Here is an 18,917-nt window from a genome sequence, read left to right as displayed (position 1 = left end):
CATAAGTTCTTTCCCTCCCATCCAACACCCTAGCCTATGCCACTTCAATTCATAGTCCACCCCAGAACAGGGTACCAAGCTCTCTTCTATCTCTCCTAGCCCTTCCTCATTGTCACATTCCCCACAGTCCTCACTCCCACTCTAGGTCCCTGCTCTCTTCCAGGAACCCTCAGAACTTTCTACTCTTCCTAGCTAATGCTCTGCTCCTAGTCCCTTTACCAAGAGGACAGATCCTGAGTCATCTCTGTTTCTGTGGAGCTAGAAGTCTTCTGAGGATCTTCTCCAATGTCATTGGTTCCCTGGACCTTGATCATTGATTTGCCTCTTAAGCTGCTAAATCCTATCACAAACATGCAGAACCCCCCAACATAATGGCCAATTCTTCCACAGAACTGATATTCTAAATCTGCATTCTTTACACAATTTTTAAAGCTTAACCCAGTACCTAACCATTTCCTCAGCTTGGGAGCCCTCTTCTATGAGGCTTCATCTCCCAGCCTCAGGCTTTCTTACATGGGGCTCTTATCAGTGCTTTGGGAAATGCTTATTCTCATGGAATCCACACTTCCACCATCTTCTTTCCCTCAGTCAAAGATGCCAAATATCCCAACACAATCAACCCCCATAACTGGAGCCTACTCCAGATGCCATCTTGTTATCTCCTGGCCTGATGTCTGGAGTGAGCTCTGTCTCAGCATGACGTTTTCTCATCCAAGACCACCCAACAGTCCACAATCCTAAGGATGGCTCCAGAATTCCAGAACCTTCCATACCTCTTGCCTATCTCTCTAGACCCTTAGCTCTGCTTCCTTGCCTCCAAGTCCCTCCAACCCTATAGAACAGCTCCATCTCTTAGTCCAGACCCTCCCAGATCCACTCTCTAAAAAAACATTTTAAAAATAAAATGTTAAAAAGAAAGAGCGGAGAGTTGATGTATCCAAGAGGTAGGACATATTTTTTGACATATGGTATATTTCTAATTTGGGAGCTGAAATAAATAGTTCCTGGTGGTCTTTACCATTTTATGTTTCTCCTGAAATAAACTTTTATAGCAATAGGGCTGAGATTTCTGAAATCTAAACCTAGAGTCTTACCCTATGAGTGGCTGAATTACAAAGCAACATGAATTCCCAGTCATCTGGGTGTCTGCTGCTAAGATGAAGGCATGATTGGGAATGAAGAGCATCCGGAAGTCAGAAAGGAGACATATGGGAAGACCCTGATGAAAGGGAGGATAATGTGGAGAGGGTCCAAATAGAGATGTGGTCTGAGCTAGGGACTAGGGGATGGAGAAGATCCAGGGAGCAAGTGTGATGTGGCTGGTGTCTGAAAGTCTATGAGGCACCTGGGGTCTGTCAGGGTACCTCAGGGAATGGTGTACTCTCCCAAGAGGGACAGCACAAGAGGAAGACCATGTTGGGCAGGGGGAGGGACCCAAGTAGTGAAAAAAGTTTTTAAAGCAGAAGATGTGACAAATTTGTGTCTGGAGGGAGCCATGGGGAGAAGGGTCTCGCGTCTCCACTGTTTACAGCTCCCCCCCAAAGTTCATCTCAGTCCTGGTCTGTCCTCCACCATGTGGTTGCACCCAGCAGGTCCCTCTGCCCACCCCCAGCTCCATCTGGCCAGGTGTTGCCTCAGTGCCTAGCTGTTTGTCAAGAACTCTGAAGAGTCTTAAGATTTCACAGACTTGCAAACAAATGTTAGGAGACCAGCTTCATGGGTACTGGCAGAAGACACCAGATCCTGGGTCGGGGCAGAATTTTACTATTCATGGTGCAGCAGGGGGCATGGGCTTGATATTCATATCAGTTCACCTGGTTCCCCAAGTCCCATGAGGGTGATCAGAGGACGATAGGTGGACTCTGTGCACACAGTGGTTTGTGCCACACTTTAGGACCTGAGCTTAGGAATCCTTAATCCTATAAGAGGGCTGCTGGCAAATCTGCCTGAAGTTTGTCCCTGATGGAGATATTATCTTTACAACTCTGAGTTGCAAACAAAATTGCTCTGGAGGGACATATTATACTTACTGTCCTTGGCAGTAAACAGATATTATCTTTTATTAAATCATGGACAGCAAACAAAGGCTTCTCTAAGGGAGATACCATCTTGAAAGTCTGCATGAAGGCCAAACAATCTTGACAGACAGTCCAGAGTGAAAATTTTAATTCCTTTGCTCTGTAGACAGGTGACACCCATGGAGAACTTCTCCCCACATGAGTTGGTTCTCACCCTCTATCTTTCCCTGCCAGAAAGGGAAAGGGAACATTACTCTCTTTTCCTCACGTTCTTCATCCACTACATCTGTATGCTCAGATGCTCACCATCCCCAGACACTTGCCAGACTTCCAGGCCCACTTCCCAACAACAGGGGGAATAATATGGCCGTTTGGTCTGTGTGATCCATGTCAAATCCTGCCCTAGTGTTGTCACCTCTGTGTGTTTGTGTGTGCATGCATGTGTGTTTATGTGGTTTTTACCTTGAGGGGATATAACTATGTTTTCCAGTATAGAGGTTCACAGTCCTTTACCTTGAAAACTCCTTGTTTGGTACTTGTGCATAGTGCAGCTCTGTGTGTGTGTGTTTGTGTGTGTGTGCGTGTGTGTGCATGTGTGTGTGTCTGTCAAGTGTGCAAGGCCCTACTTGTGTCCTAATGCCTGTACGTGGGAACTTTGGCATCATATGTAAAACAGAACAAGAGACCTTGAATATCAATCATCTGACTTGGGGGCTGGTGTAGAGATGGATAAATATGTCCTGCCTGTATCTTCAGCTATGTCTCTGTCATCTTCAATGCCCAGCCCTGTGTTCAGGTACTGCCCTGGAGTCTGATCCACTGGGTCCACACGGGAATGCTTGGTCTCTGGGTTTGTGCCTGCCACCATGTGGGTTAATCCAGCTTTGACCTTGACCATGTGGACCTGGATCTGCATAGATGTCTGACTGTGGCCATATTTGTGTTCACAACATGAATATTCACAAGTATGTTCCCCTAGTAGGGGAACTAGTTCTTGCACCTGAAAGTGCGGGAACCAGGGAGTTCTGGAAGTCAGCTCTTATTTCAGAGATGTGGGAAGTTGGGGAACACAAGCATCTTGGCTCAGAGAGGTGCGGAGATCAGAGAGCTTCAGGGACATAGTGCAAGTATTTGGGGGTCTAATGGGCTTTGGAGTACAAGATCTCTCTTGGGGTGTAGGCATTAGAAGCTTTGTGATAGGCATCATGATTCTCCAGAGCTGCTGATTCTGTCATTCTGGGGCCTCCCCTCCCTGCCCCTGTCATCAAGAGCAAGGCAACAGGGCTATAGGTCCTGTCCCATTTGGCCTCAGACCTTGAAATATATCCAGCATGATCAAGGACCTAGGACAACAGGTGTTTGCTTTTTCATCCCTCCAATAGCCCTGGGGGTGGGGGCTGTCCACACCCAGAAGCAGGGCCAGGCCTTGGCCAGCTTCTGGGTGGCAGCAGAGCAGGGGCGGGGCCCTGGGGGTGTATGTAGGCTTTTAAAGGCTCCCCAGGGTTGCTCTCCAGCTCCTAGCTCACTGTCTGCCAGCTCCCAGCACTCCTGTCACCATGTGGTTCCTGGCCCTGTGCCTGGCAATGTCCCTGGGGTGGACTGGTGAGTAGAGTGGATCTGAGAGAGGGAGAGGGGCACTGACTCTCACGGTGCTCTGACCACCCTCCCCTGCCTCCACAAGACCATCTCCTCCCGCCATCAGGCAGCCTATTCCTCCAGCCCACGGTCAGGCCAGGCAGGGTACCAGGCTCCATTCCCACTGCCACCTCCTACCTGGCCTGACCCAGCAACCCTCTGCAGGTGCCGAACCCCACTTCCAGCCCCGGATCATAGGAGGCAGGGAATGTTTGAAGAATTCTCAGCCCTGGCAGGTGGCTGTGTACCATAATGGTGAATTTGCTTGTGGGGGTGTCCTGGTACATCCAGAGTGGGTGCTCACAGCTGCCCACTGTGCAAACAGGTGAGTATGGACAGAGGGTGTGGTGGGGTTTCTGTGCTCCACAGGAATCAGCAATTGGGCACTGCCTGGGTTTGCTTCAAGGGCGGTACTGAGGGAAAGAAAGATGGTCTTGGTCTGGAGATCATGGAGAGTGGCAGGGACAACCCAGGGAAGACCTGCCAGGACAGCATGTGTCTCTGTCTCCCCTTATAACTGTCTTCCTGTGTCTCCCCGCCCTGTGTCTGTGTCTCTCAGTACCTGGCTCTGTCATGTATCTGACTGTGATTTATCTCTATCTCCCTCTCTTCCCTGTCTTGGTGTCTGTGTGTGTCCCTGTGTGTGTCCTCCTCTGGGTCCCTCTGCTGCATCCCTGTCACTGTATGTCTCACCCTCCATCTCTCTGCCCCATCTATCTCCTTGGGTCTCTGCCCCACACCCTCTGCCCCATTGCTGCCTAGCACCCCCCAGGATGGGAGTGAGGGGGACCCCCAGAGAAGAGGAAGGGACTCTCCTGCCGTGTTTGTGTGTGTGTGTGTGTAGGGGGGCTCTCAGGTGCCCCGCCCCTCCCTCCCAGAAAGGATGCCTTGCAGGGGGACACATGAAAGGGCTGGTTTCAGCTGGTGCCTGGTGGTGGTTCCAGAGGAAGGAGGAGGAGGAAGGGGAAGAGGAAGGTAGGCAGGAGGCTGAATGTCCAGGGAGGGAGGGGGACACAGACCTTTGGCTGGGGGCCAGGCCACCCACTGCTGGGGAGCTAACCCCACAGCCCCTGCTGCAGCTGAATGGGTCCCAGGCTCCCTCCTCTGCTCTGTCATCCCTCCCTTCTCTCTCTCAGGTTGCCCCTACACAAACACTGCCTGTAGTCTTCACTCTCTTCCTTTGTGCTCTTTTTCACTCTCCCCTTCATTGACTCATGCTTTGACCTTGTCATGTCCTTCATCTCTCACTCATCTTTTCTTCATAGCTCTTTATCTTCCTGTCTGTCTCTCTATGGCCGTTTCTCTCTGTCTTCAGGACCCTCCCTCATGCTCCATGGCCATTTATCCCTACCTTTCTCTTCTCTCCTCATTCCTGGGTGTTCCCTCTCTCCCCAGTAATTGTGAGGTCTGGCTGGGTCGCCACAACCTGTCGGAGTCGGAAGATGAAGGCCAGTTAGTCCAAGTCAGAAAAAGCTTCATACATCCACTCTACAAAACGAAGGTCCCTAGAGCCGTCATCCGTCCAGGGGAAGATAGAAGCCATGACCTCATGCTGCTGCACCTGGAAGAGCCCGCCAAGATAACAAAAGCTGTGAGGGTGATGGACCTGCCCAAAAAGGAACCTCCATTGGGGAGTACCTGCTATGTCTCTGGATGGGGCAGCACTGATCCAGAAACGAGTATGCTGGGGCTAGACCATATATCCTGGAGCCCAGACTTGGGTGTAGGGAGGAGGGTGCTGAGGACCTGGACTTCTGGGCCTGAGAGAGGAGGGGGCTGGGGCCTGGGCTCCTGGGTCTGAGGGAGGAGGGCTGAGGAGCCACCTGGGGCTCTGGCCACAGACCTTTTTCTCTCTGGCTTGTAGTTTTTCACCCAGGGAGTCTCCAGTGTGTGGACCTCAAACTCCTGTCCAATAATCAATGTGCAAAAGTATACACTCAAAAGGTGACAAAGTTCATGCTGTGTGCTGGTGTCTTGGAGGGTAAAAAAGATACCTGCAAGGTGAGCCAGGTTTGCTTGCTTGCTTGCTTGCTTTTAAAGATTTTATTTAGGGACATTGGGGTGGCTTAGTGGTTGAGCATCTGCCTTCAGCTCAGGGCGTGGTCCTGGGGTCAGGGATCGAGTCCCGCATCAGGCATCCTGCAGGGAGCCTGCTTCTCCCTCTGCCTATGTCTGCCTCTCTCTCTCTCTCTCTCTCTCTCTCATGAATAAATAAGTAAATAATTTTTTAAGGACTTTTATTTATTTATTCATAAGAGACACACACACACAGAGGCAGAGACACAGGCAGAGGAAGAAGCAGGCTTCCCACAGGGAGCCTGATGTGGGACTCGATTCCAGGATATCAGGATCATGACCTGATCCAAAGGTAGATGCTCAACCACTGAGCCAACCAGGTGCCCCAATGAGCCAATCTTTCACTTCAAGGCCTTGAGGGGAAAGAAAGGAGATGACTATGGTTAATGCTGGAACCTGAATGCTGTTTTATCCCCCTCCTTGTGACTTCTTCAATATACGGTGTTGACCTTATTCTTTTCTTGCTTACCCCTCTTCCAGGGCTCCCTAGGGCCCTAGGGGGAGTGCCTACTCAGAAAAAAAAACTCTGGGAGAGTTAATATCTGAGATGAGCTGTGATGGTGGGAGGTCCCTTAAATGGTCCTGCTCCTCCCTGCTGACCCATCTGTAGGGACTGTCCTTCTGGACTCTGAAGTGCCATGTCTAGTAGCCAGGACTTGAGACACTCTCCTCTGTGTTGGAATTTCCACCTACCTTGTGGGGAGAGGACTCAGGCAATTGCTTCTTTCCCCATCACCGCTATTGCCGTGTGAGATACGCAAGTCCAGGTTTGACAGCTTGGGTTCCCCAGGCAGAATTAGGGCTGGCCTTCCTCACCCTCTGTCTCTATCTCTTTCACTTGCAGGGTGACTCAGGAGGCCCTCTGATATGTGATGGTGAATTGGTAGGTATCACATCATGGGGGGCTACTCCATGTGGCAAGCCTCAAATGCCATCCTTGTATACCAGGGTGATGCCTCATCTGATGTGGATCAAGGACACCATGAAAGCCAACACCTGAATGTCCCTTTCCTACTCTCTACTCCTAGTAAAATTGAGTATACATCAAGTTGTGGAATCATCTGGTCTTTCTGGATACAGGGTACCTGGAAGTTCAGGACCCACCTGGAGGAAGCTAAACTACCCCTGTCTTTCCAACCTGTGTCTGAGGACTGGAGCCAAACATTAGTGGGGGGCAGGGAGGAAGAGGCAGGGACAGGTATGGTCCAGTGGTTCTCAAATAGGGCAGTTTTGCACGCCTTCACCACCACCTAGAATATTGGCAATGTCTGCAGCCATCTCACGTAGGGTTCTGTAGGGACACATAACAAGGTGGATATCCATGTACTGTGTGGTGATGGTGACATGGAAGAGAGATGTGTGTCCACCCGGAGAGAGGGGAGAGTGACATGTGGTCAATGCCATACAAGGAACAGAACTGGGAAGCAGAGCACATCAGACATACACAAGGATGAAACTTAGAATAATCACTTTGTCCTGGGGGCTGTGGGAAGTCCTAGAGAAATTGTGAGTAGAGGAGCAGTAGAGTCAGCATTATGCTGTTGGGGGACAGACTAAGGAAGAGACTGGAGTCCCTGGAAGCTGACTTACTATGGGGGAGGGTATGTTGGAGGTGTCCACAAACACCCTCAGATTCAATGATTTCCTAGAGGATTCGAGGAACTCAGAAAGGCTGTTATACTGTGATTTCTATGGTTTATACAGTGACAGGGTACACATGAAAATCAACAAAGGAAGTAGGCATAGTGATTGAAGTGTACAGAGCTCAGAGACAAACCTGCAGTTGTCTCTGGCAATGGAGTCATATGGACAGCACTTGATTCTGCCAGCAATAATGTGTGACAAGTACAAAGTATTTCTACCCAATGAAACTCATCCAAGCCTTGATGTCCAGAGTTCGTAGTGGGTGTCATTATAATTGGCATAGAGTACCTGTATGACTGACCTTAGCTACTCAGTCTCCAGTCTCTCCAGAGGTCCAAGTGATAGAGCATGGCCCAGGCCCAGGTGTACAAGAACAGGCATTCACCATAAATCATATTGGTAGAATAAGCTACCTGGCATGGTTCAAGACACCAGGTATGTAAGGCACTGCTTGTCAGGCAGAAATTTCCAAGATGTCGGATGTCACCTCCCAGAAGCCACTCAAGGGGCAGTCTTTTCTTTGGACTACGCATGCTTTGAGCACCACAGGCCTGCTGAATTAACCTTTGACTGCACAGTGGGTAGGGAAGGGAGGGATGAGGAAAGCACTTGGAGACGTTGTTTGGATTGGTGATTGAGTGTTTAGTGGAAGCATCCCTAGGTTGGGGAATCCAGAAGTAGGAGCATGTGTGAGGAAAGACACTGGGCTCAAAGGGAACAGAGTGATTGTTTTATTCAGGTCTTCTTCACACTGTTGATAAGGAAGAGATTCCCACGATAAGGTTATGAGGAAACCTGAGCACACCACACACAGCACTGGACAGATGAAATGGTTGGTATTTATTAGCCACATATATTCACAGCCTGGAGAAGGAGGGCACTGGATACAGTGCCCCATGCAGCCCCATGGGGTGACATGGGGATGCCCTCAGGATCAGCAGGAGCAAACAGGGACTGTGGGAGGCAGGCACTGTAGTAATAAGAGGGTGATGTGAACTCTGCTTATCATGGGTAGATGTTATAGACAATAAGTGAAACATACTTCAAAGTGTCACAGGCTGACAAGGAAGTAAAAGCCATTAGGCTGAAGACTTTCTAGAATGAAGCTTGTGAAACCTATGGAGGAGCTGGCCAGGGGATGGTCTTTCCTATTGGGTAGCGGTCATATCTGGTAAGAGCAGGAGATCCTGAGTTTAGACCTTCTGAGGACCTCCCAGTGATAGATATCAAGGCAACACATAATATTGAATCTTGTTTTCAGGGCTTTCATCACATGCACGTGAAGGGATCATTAAAAAAATGTAAAAGTTCATAGATTTTAGATTGAATTAGAAATTAGCCTAATAGGGATGCCTGGATGACTCAGCGATTGAGCATTGAGCGTCTGCCTTCAACCCAGGGCATGATCCTGGAGTCCCGGGATCGGGTCCCACATCTGGCTTCCTGCATGGAGACTGCTTCTCCCTCTGCCTCTGTCTCTGCTTCTCTCTCTGTGCCTCTCATGAATAAATAAATAAAATCTTAAAAAAAGAAATTGGCCTAATAAACCTTGCAGGAAATAAGGTATTAGGTATTTGCAAATGACATATCAGATAAAGGGCTAGTTTCCAAGATCTATAAAGAACTTATTAAACTCAACACCAAAGAAACAAACTATTCAATCATGAAATGGGCAAAAGACATGAAGAGAAATCTCACAGAGGAAGACATAGACATGGCCAACACGCACATGAGAAAATGTTCCGCATCACTTGCCATCAGGGAAATACAAATCAAAACCACAATGAGATACCACCTCACACCAGTGAGAATGGGGAAAATTAACAAGGCAGGAAACCACAAATGTTGGAGAAGATGTGGAGAAAAGGGAACCCTCTTACACTGTTGGTGGGAATGTGAAATGGTGCAGCCACTCTGGAAAACTGTGTGGAGGTTCCTCAAAGAGTTAAAAATAGACCTGCCCTACGACCCAACAATTGCACTGTTGGGGATTTACCCCTAAGATACAGATGCAATGAAACGCCGGGACACCTGCACCCCGATGTTTATAGCAGCAATGTCCACAATAGCCAAACTGTGGAAGGAGCCTCAGTGTCCATCGAAAGATGAATGGATAAAGAAGATGTGGTTTATGTATACAATGGAATATTACTCAGCCATTAGAAATGACAAATACCCACCATTTGCTTCAACGTGGATGGAACTGGAGGGTATTATGTTGAGTGAAATAAGTCAATCGGAGAAGGACAAACTGTGTATGTTCTCATTCATTTGGGGAATATAAATAATAGTGAAAGGGAATATAAGGGAAGGGAGAAGAAATGTGTGGGAAATATCAGAAAGGGAGACAGAACATAAAGACTCCTAACTCTGGGAAACAAACTAGGGGTGGTGGAAGGGGAGGATGGCGGGGGGGGGGGGTGGGGGTGAATCGGTGACGGGCACTGAGAGGGGCACTTGACGGGATGAGCACTGGGTGTTATTCTGTATGTTGGTAAATTGAACACCAATAAAAAATAAATTTATTATTAAAAAAAGGAAATAAGATATTAGGAATATTGCAAAAGAACAAGAAAACATAAAATAAAACCAAAGAGAAATATTAGATAGAAGAAACGTAATCATTGTAAAAAGTGAAAACAATTACAGAAAAGCAGCAGCATGGAATACACAATAATGAAATGATTAGACTGAAGAGACAAAAATGGCTTATTAGACCAGAATGAAGGAGAAGGAAAAAGTTTAAAGTAATGCTAAGAGAGATCAATGCTGGAAGTACAGAAATTGACATTAAGGTCTCAGAAAGAGAGAAAAATAGAAAAGAGGAAATATGTGGGAAAATGTAGTAGAAGGGTGCCTGGGAGCTCAGTGGTTGAGCATCTGCCTTTGGCTCAGGTCATGATCCTGGGGTCCTGAGATGGAGTCCCACATCAGGCTCCCTGCAGGGAGCCTGCTTCTCCCTCTGCCTATGTCTCTGCCTCTCTCTCGGTGTCTCTCATGAATAAATAAAGAAATAAAGTTTTTTTTTTTTTAAAGAAAATGAGGGAGGTAGGGTTTAGAGAATTTAAAATGATTGAACGAGGGGCTCCAGGCTGGCTTAGTCTGTGGAGCGTGGGACCCTCATTTTCAGGGTTGTGTGTGTGATCCCCATGGTAGCTGGAGAGATTGCTTATTTCAAGGAGAATGGAAAAATAAATAGGGGTTAGATTCATCTCAATGAGGAAAGCGTTTAATGAACAAGGATTATGAGTCATGCAAGATAGGGGAAGAGAGAGAGACATAGACACACACAGAGAAAACCAGAGACATGGGGACACAGGGAAGATAGAAGCTGAGTTAGAGATAGAAATGACAAAGAATGAGAGAGAGTAAATAAGACGGCCTGAGACACAGGGAGATGGGACACAGAGGGAAACAGGAAGAGAGCCTCACTCGATGGTTCATATCACAGCTCCTGTTTATTAAGCACCCAGTATATGCCAAGCACTATGCTAGAACTTTGCAGGCTCCAATGAATATTTCCTACTATCCCAAACCATACAGGTAGCAAACTGAATCCAGGGAGGCTGACTCCAGTTCATATACTGCTTACTACAATATCATGGAAAAGTGAAGGGGAAAAAAGACCAGAAAGAGAGAGTTGAAGACATGGATAAATGGACAGAAAGAAGAGGCATGAGGGCAGCATGGAGGGAAAGAGGGAGAATGAGATCATAAACAGAAAGATATTTACAGGAGACACAGAAGAGACCAAACAAACATAGGGCAATGACATGAAAATGAAGAAGAATATCTTTGTAAAGGAGGGCAAGGGAGGGTATTAGCCGTGATGTCAGACACAGTCTTAACGCAAACACATTATGGATTTCATGTCTTGAAATTAAGAACTGTTCATGGAAGGAATCATAGGCTAGATAAGTGAGTAGATGGCAGAATGAAAGGAAAGAGCAATTGTGCCCCCTAACAGATGAGAAATCTGAATATATCAGACAGTTCTGCAGGTGGGCAAGAAATGGATGGCCTGTCTTCTAGAGAAATGAGCATCAGTATGAACAAGTGGTGTACAGAGGGAAAATGAAAGAGCTAACAATCATTTGAGAGATGTTCCAAATCACTAGTAAGATAAATGCAGGGTGACACAGGGATATATCTTCTCACATCTCACAGATTGCCACCCTCAGAAGCTGAGTAACACCAGGAACTGATGGAGGTGTGGCTGTGTGAGAACCTTCCATATGCTGCTAATGAGACTGTGGACGAGGACAGTCATGATAGAGACTAACGTGGAGAACTAGTCAAGCTGAGACAAGAGATGAAAGTGAGAGAAAGAGAGACAGACAGACAGACAGACAGACACATCAGTATCCTTTGGGAGTGGCTCAGGGGTCTTTCCTTGTGTTCCTGCACTTGACTTCTCTCCTGGCTCCTTCACCTGGGTCTGGGATCAGAGCAGCACAAGAGTTTAGCTTAAAAATTAGGGCACCTTGAGTGTATCTGCTGCCATGGAGTCAGGACATACCCAGTCCAAGATGCTCATCAATGTATCCTCATCCTCATCAAGGAAGCAGCAGGCAGGGGCTCAGCCTGGAACTGTACCCAGGAGTCCAGAGGTAACCCCATGAACAGCCTTGTGGTGCATCTACTCGATTTGCTGTTTCCCAGATCCTATGCCTCCATCACTTCCTCCTGGGCTCTGTCCTCTGTGTGTGTCCTCCACTAACTCAGTCTCTCTGTCTTTCTGACTCCATTTCTGACTGTTTCTCTCTGGGTCTCTCGGTCCCCAAGTCCATCTCTCCTCCTCCTTCCTCTAGGTCTGGCTGTGGAGCCGAATGGAGCCAGTGCCCAGCTCTGTCTCTCTCAAGTCTCTGACTTTCTCCAACTTCTTCTACTTCTTTCTCTCTTTCCCTCTCACACTCTGACTTGCTGTCCTCCTACGTTCAATGTCTTTGGGCCATGATTTCAATGTCATTCAGCCCAGCCCCTCCCTGCCCAGTGACTTCCTGGAGGAAGGAGAATGGGGGGATAAGGAGAACTTGTAGAACCTGGACTCAAAGTCCTCAGGTGAGTCCTCATCTTTCTAGCAGGTACTAATATGATGACCATACACAGAATGACTTGGGTCTGGTGCCTGGGTTCTGACCTTCCCATGTTAGAGATAACTGAATGTGTGTGTGTGTGTGCAAATTGGAAAAGTAAAAAAGCCGACACTGTCATGCTCATGAAGTTGAACACATCAGCCACAGAGGGGAACCTCATCTATGAAAACCTCCTGGTGTTTGACCTTTGGGATATCCATTCATGGTCAGATGGATGGGGTCAGATGCTGGAGGGTGACCTCCCATGGGCCTGCCTCTGAACATCTTCTCTCTATTTGCCTTCCCTGACCTCTCTGTTCTGTGTCTCAGACCAGGAACCCCCATTGCTGCAGTGAGTGAATCTCCCATTGGTAACAGAGGAGGACTGAAAGGCAAAGTAAGGCTTGTGTTCATTTCCTGGAGCCACCATAGCCAAGCACCACAGACAGGGTGGCTTTAAACACCAGAAATTTCTCCTGTCATAGTTCTGGTTGCTAAAGGCTGAAGTCAAGTTGCTGGCAAGGCCACGATCCTCTGAAGTTTCCTGGAAAGAATCCTTCCTTGTCTCTTCCTGGCTTTTGGTGTGTTCAGTTCTTATTTAGTATTCCTTGATTTTGACTGCAGATTCTGTTTCCATATAAAGTTTCATTCACAGGTACTGGGGGTTACAATTTACACTTATATTGTTAGGGGGACACAATTCAACCTTGTACACAGATGATGTTGAACATCTTTTTGTTTGCTTGTATGGCATCCATCATTTGTTCTCTATCTTCTTTGGTTAGGTGTCCATTCAGATCTTCTGCTTGTTTGTGAATGGATTGATTTTTTTCTTCTTGTTGAATTTTAAAATTTTTGGAAAGATTTTATTCATTTGGCTCAGAGAGAAAAAGCATGCACAAGCAGAGGGAGCATCAGAGGAGAGGGAGAAATAGGTCATCCTCTGAGCAAGGAGCCCATTGTGGGTCTTGATCCTAGGACCTTGATCCTAGGACCCTAGGATCTGACCAGAGCCCAAGGCAGATGCTTAACTGATTCAGCCACCCAGTTCACCCTATTATTGTTTTATCTTAAGAGTTCTTTGCATATTTTGGATATTTATCAGATATGTGTTTTGCAAATATTTTCTCCCAGTCTGTGGCTTGTCTTTTTATTTCTTGACAGTGTTTTTCAGAGTAGAAGTTTTACTTTTCATAAAGTCCAACTTAACCATGATTTTCTTGGATCATGTTTTGTTGTTGTAACTGAAAACTTATTGCAAACTCCACATCACCTAGGTTTTCTTCTGTATTAGCTTCTAGAGGTTTTATAGTTTTGTTCTACATTTATAGTCCATTCCGCATTAGTTTTTGCAAAAAGGTAAAATCATACTGTGGATTCTTTCTGTTCTTTTTTGGCCTGTGGATATCTAATATGTTTCCACAATAATTGTTAAAAAGACTATGACTTTCAGCATTGAATTGCCATTGCTCCTTTGTAAAAGGTCAGCTGACTATATTTGTGTGGATCTGTGTTTTCATTCTTTATTCTATTCCATTGATCTATTCTCCCACCAACACAACACTGTCTTGATAGTTGTAGCTTTATAGTAAGTCTTGGCACGGTGTCAGTTCTCAAACTTTCTCCTTGTTCTTCTTTTTCTTCTTCAGTATTTTGATGACTGTCCTGGGTCTTTTGCCCTTCCATATAAAGTTGATAATGAGTTTGTCAATATCTATGAAGTAACTTTCTGGGACGTTGATCGGGATTTTCAACAAATAAAATTGGGAAGAACGGGCATCTCAAAATATTGAGTGTCCCTATCCACGAACATGAAATCTCTCTCCATTTATGTAGACCTTCTTTGATTTCCTTCATCAGACTTTGGTAGTTTCCTTATATAGGTCTTACACACATTTTGTTATATTTGTTCCTAAGATCTCATTTTTGTGAGTGCTAATGTAAATGGCTTTGTGTTTTTAATTCCAAATCCCAACTGTTCATTGCTGGTATATAAAAAGACAGTTGACTTATATATATTATCTTTGCATCTTGCAACTGCAAAAATTAATAAAAGGAAACTTAAAATGTAATCTGGAGTCAGAAGTGGGAGCTCTCGTACTCTACCATTTGTCAATTGCAGACGCCAGCAAGAAGAGACATGTCTTACATTTTCAATAGAAAGAAGCCTATGCTTAACTAACCCAGCAGGAAAAAGAAAAATTTTTTCCATTCTGGGCAACAGCCCCACCAGTGAAAGACTGCCACAACTCAGCCAATGAGAAGCCACTAGAGTTCAAACTTCCAGTGGGCTTTTTCTTTATAGCAGCCCCTCCAACTCTTTCCTTTCCTTTATAAAAGAGCATTCCTCCCTTGTGTTCTTTGGACTTGCCGATAGTTTTGCCATTTTTTAATGTCCCAAACTGCAGTTCTCTGGTATTCTGGATAAACCCATCTTTTTTTTTTAATTTATTTTTTATTGGTGTTCAATTTACTAACATACAGAATAACACCCAGTGCCCGTCACCCATTCACTCCCACCCCCCGCCCTCCTCCCCTTCTACCACCCCTAGTTCGTTTCCCAGAGTTAGCAGTCTTTACGTTCTGTCTCCCTTTCTGATATTTCCCACACATTTCTTCTCCCTTCCCTTATATTCCCTTTCACTATTATTTATATTCCCCAAATGAACGAGAACATATAATGTTTGTCCTTCTCCGACTGACTTACTTCACTCAGCATAATACCCTCCAGTTCCATCCACGTTGAAGCAAATGGTGGGTATTTGTCATTTCTAATAGCTGAGTAATATTCCATTGTATACATAAACCACATCTTCTTTTGGATAAACCCATCTTGCTGGTAAAATAACTGACAGTTTTATTTTAGGGTTAACACAAACTTGTTATAATTGTTTATTAATCTCAGGAGGTTTTGTCAAAAGTTTTTGTGATTTTATAGATAGACCATCATGTCATCTGGGAGCAAAGACCATCTTACTTTTTCATCATAATTACTATACCTTTAATTTACTCTTTTTTGGCAGGGGGTCTTACTGCATTAAGTAGGAGTTCCATTATAATGTTGGATAAGCAGTGTGAGAGAAAACACTTTTTTCCTTGTTTGCAGTTACGAGGAGAAAGAATCTAGCTTCTCACTATTAACAAATGTGATCTGTGAGATATTTGTATATGTTCTTTATCAAGTCGAGGGAGTCCCCATGTCTAGGTTTATGCTGTAGACAGTGTTTTGTACCTCAAAGGCAGAAACCAAGCTTATAAATCCACAGTCGTATCATAGGGTTGGCAAGAAATCTGCCCATACTTTGCCAGGAGAGAGATATCATCTTTATTAATCTGAGCTATAAACAGATATGCCCTGGAGCATAATTATTGTTTTGGACAGCAAATAAATCTTTATGAAGGTGGAACATTATCTTTATTAGCTAGGACAAGAAACAGATTTTTTTTTTTCTGGAAGGACATCTTTATTGTCTTGAATAATAAACTGTTCTGAGGGAAATAACTGTCTTGCAAGACTGCTTGCCAGACAAAACTCCCATGTAAGCAAAATATGTTCATGCCATTGCTCAGAAGACATGCAGAAACATGTGAGTCTGTGGAGAATTCTAACCTGACACTGTTTACAACACACTTTCCATCATTTTCTGCAGGATAACCTCATTTATCCTTCCATATATGGCTACTATAATACATCCATGTTTCCCTAGCCTGACCAGGCAGAAGGTGGTCTTTTGATCCGGATATGCAAATCCTGCCCTAAGGCACATGTATATGTGTGTGTGGCTGTGACCTTAAGAATATATCTGTGGACAGTTAAGACATGATACATGTGTGCCTGCGCACACGCGCGCACACACACACACAACACGGGTCTATAGCTAATAAGATCAAAGGAAGTGGGGGAAAGTTGTGAAAAAATAGACAGCAGTTGTAAAACCTAAAGAAATAGTATTGCTTCTGAAAATTAGTGGCTTCTGGAGAAGTTGCAGGAACAGCATATGGAAGTGATATACAAGGAGGCGGGGTAAGATGGCAGAAGAGTAGGATCCCCAAGTCACCTGTCCCCACCAACTTACCTAGATAACTTTCAAATCATCCTGAAAACCTATGAATTAAGCCTGAGATTTAAAAAGAGAACAGCTGGAATGCTACACTGAGAAGAGTTTGCGCTTCTATCAAGTGCAACATGTTTTTAGCCACTCTGCACTGAGCAAAATGACTAGAAGGAAAAACTCACCAAAAAAGAAAGATTCAGAAACATTACTCTCTCCCACAGAGTTACAGGATTTGGATTACAATTCGATGTCAGAAAGCCAATTCAGAAGCACAATTATAAAGCTACTGGTGGCTCTGGAAAAAAGCATAAAGGAATCAAGAGACTTGATGACTGCAGATTTTGATATAATCAGGCCGAAATTAAAAATCAATTAAATGAGATGCAATCCAAACTGGAGGTCCTAACAACGAGGGTTAATGAGGTAGAAGAACGAGTGAGTGACATAGAAGACAACTTGATGGCAAGGAAGGAAGCTGAGGAAAAAAGAGAAAAACAATTAAAAGATCATGAGGAAAGGTTAAATAAATGACAGTCTCAGAAGGAAAAATCTACGTTTAACTGGGGTCCGAGAGTACTGAAAGGGACAGAGGACCAGAAAGTGTATTTGAACAAATCATAGCTGAGAACTTCCCTAATTTGGGGAGGAAAACAGGCATTCAGATCCAGGATATAGAGAGATTCCCCCCACCCCCCCAAAATCAATAAAAACTGTTCAACACTCTGATATTTAATAGTGAAACTTGCAAATTCCAAAGATAAAGAGAAGATCCTTAAAGCAGCAAGAGACAAGAAATCCCTAACCTTTATGGGGTGAAGTATTAGGTTAGCAGCAGACCTCTCCACCGAGACCTAGCAGGCCAGAAAGGGCTGGCAGGATATATTCAGGATCCTGAATGAGAAGAACATGCAGCCAAGAATACTCTACCCAGCAAGACTCTCATTCAGAATAGAAGGAGAGATAAAGAGCTTCCAAGATAGGCCGAAACTGAAAAAATATGTGACCACCAAACCAGCTCTGCAAGAAATATTAAGTGGGACTCTGTAAGAGAAAGAGGAAGTGCAAGGAAACAATCCACAAAAACAGGACTGAATAGGTATTAGGAAGTGATATACAGGTAGAGCAAGGCACAAGGAAATGGTAACAGTGCAGGAAAAGGTTCCTGTCCCGAGGGATTTTCCACTCACTTTCCCAGAGATCCAGGATGGTGACAAGGTCCTGGAAGGTGAGGAGTGTGGGCTCCAGTCCTAGCTCTGGCAAATGGCCTCAACATGTGGCCATTTGGCCGTGTTGCTTTCCTCATCTCCCCATAACATGTGCTGCATGGGACCCACTGCCAAAGGCTGTGTCAATGCAAGGCTTAGGGTCCTAATGAGGCATGACTCGGGAGGTCACAGAACAACAGGATGCTGGATCCGGGGATGGAGACATCTGAGGGTTGGCTCCTGGTGCTGTGGGAAGTAATCTGGAGATGTGGACTCCTAGGTTGGGGAAAAAGATAAGGGACATTTCCCAACTCTCATACTATGTGGAAGAATGTACCAGAGTCATGGGACTGGAGCCTTGGGACTGCAAGGAAGCTGAGAGGCAAGGCATGACTGTGTTGTGACTCTAGGATGTTAAGAGCAGGTAAGTGGAATGCCAGCATCCCTTAGGTTTGAGGGAGCTCAAGTTGCTTACACTTTGCTTTTTGTCTACACTCAACTTGTGCAAAGCCACCTTCCTAAATAGCTCCACATGGGTGCTTGTAGTGAGAATAGTCTTGTATAAAAGCAACTCGAAGGACAACTGTGGGCTGTTGCACGCATCATCCAGCAAGGACTGTGAGACACAGGCCACCACATTGAGGTCATGTTACTGCAACTAACCTCACCTTGGTGAGTGAGTGTGACCTCACCCAGCACTCACACTTCTCAGAGTGCTGCCCACGCCACCCCTTTGTGGGTAGAGTCTGGGTGGCATCTGGCTGAGCCCTGGTGTCTGATAAGGAGCCCAGGACCGCAGGGAGCCATGGTGGAAAGGTGTATGAGAGAGGCTGGATGTCAGCTCTCCATGTATCCTAGGCTCCAAGGCTCCATTGTGGAAGGGCCATGGCCAGAACTTGGATTGGGTTGAAATTAATTGAGTTGGGGTTGTATGGAGTTGGGTTGTATTGAGTTGGGTTGGGTCAGGTGAGATGTTGGTTGGGTTTGTGGATGAAGGTTAGGAATGGGATGCCGTTCTGGATTCAGTAGGTCCTCTCTCAACAGAGTGACTCAGGAGAACCCCTGACTGCATATGGGTTATGAGGTCCCTGGCTGACTATATTCCACTGCTCTTATGGTGTTAAAACAGGTTTATCTATGCCCACTTCTTTTTTTAAATCGCAGTATAGTTAACATGCCATGTTACATTAATTTCAGGTGTACAATGTC

General features: G+C 45.7%; 1 protein-coding gene across 1 annotated transcript; it reads left to right on the top strand.

Moving 5' to 3' along the window:
- Positions 1 to 3,539: 3,539 nt before the first annotated feature.
- On the top strand, positions 3,540 to 6,775 carry KLK2 (kallikrein-related peptidase 2). The gene is given in 5 exon segments (NM_001003284.1): positions 3,540 to 3,620; positions 3,819 to 3,978; positions 5,049 to 5,332; positions 5,518 to 5,654; positions 6,574 to 6,775. Coding segments are annotated over 5 exon segments (783 nt in total). The 5' UTR covers positions 3,540 to 3,574; the 3' UTR covers positions 6,730 to 6,775.
- Positions 6,776 to 18,917: the final 12,142 nt, after the last annotated feature.

This window comes from Canis lupus, chromosome 1 (assembly GCF_011100685.1).
Source record: "Canis lupus familiaris isolate Mischka breed German Shepherd chromosome 1, alternate assembly UU_Cfam_GSD_1.0, whole genome shotgun sequence".
NCBI classification, from domain to species: domain Eukaryota; kingdom Metazoa; phylum Chordata; class Mammalia; order Carnivora; family Canidae; genus Canis; species Canis lupus.
The sequence above is the reverse complement of the archived record's forward strand: the minus strand, read 5'-3'. Positions and strand labels throughout refer to the sequence as shown.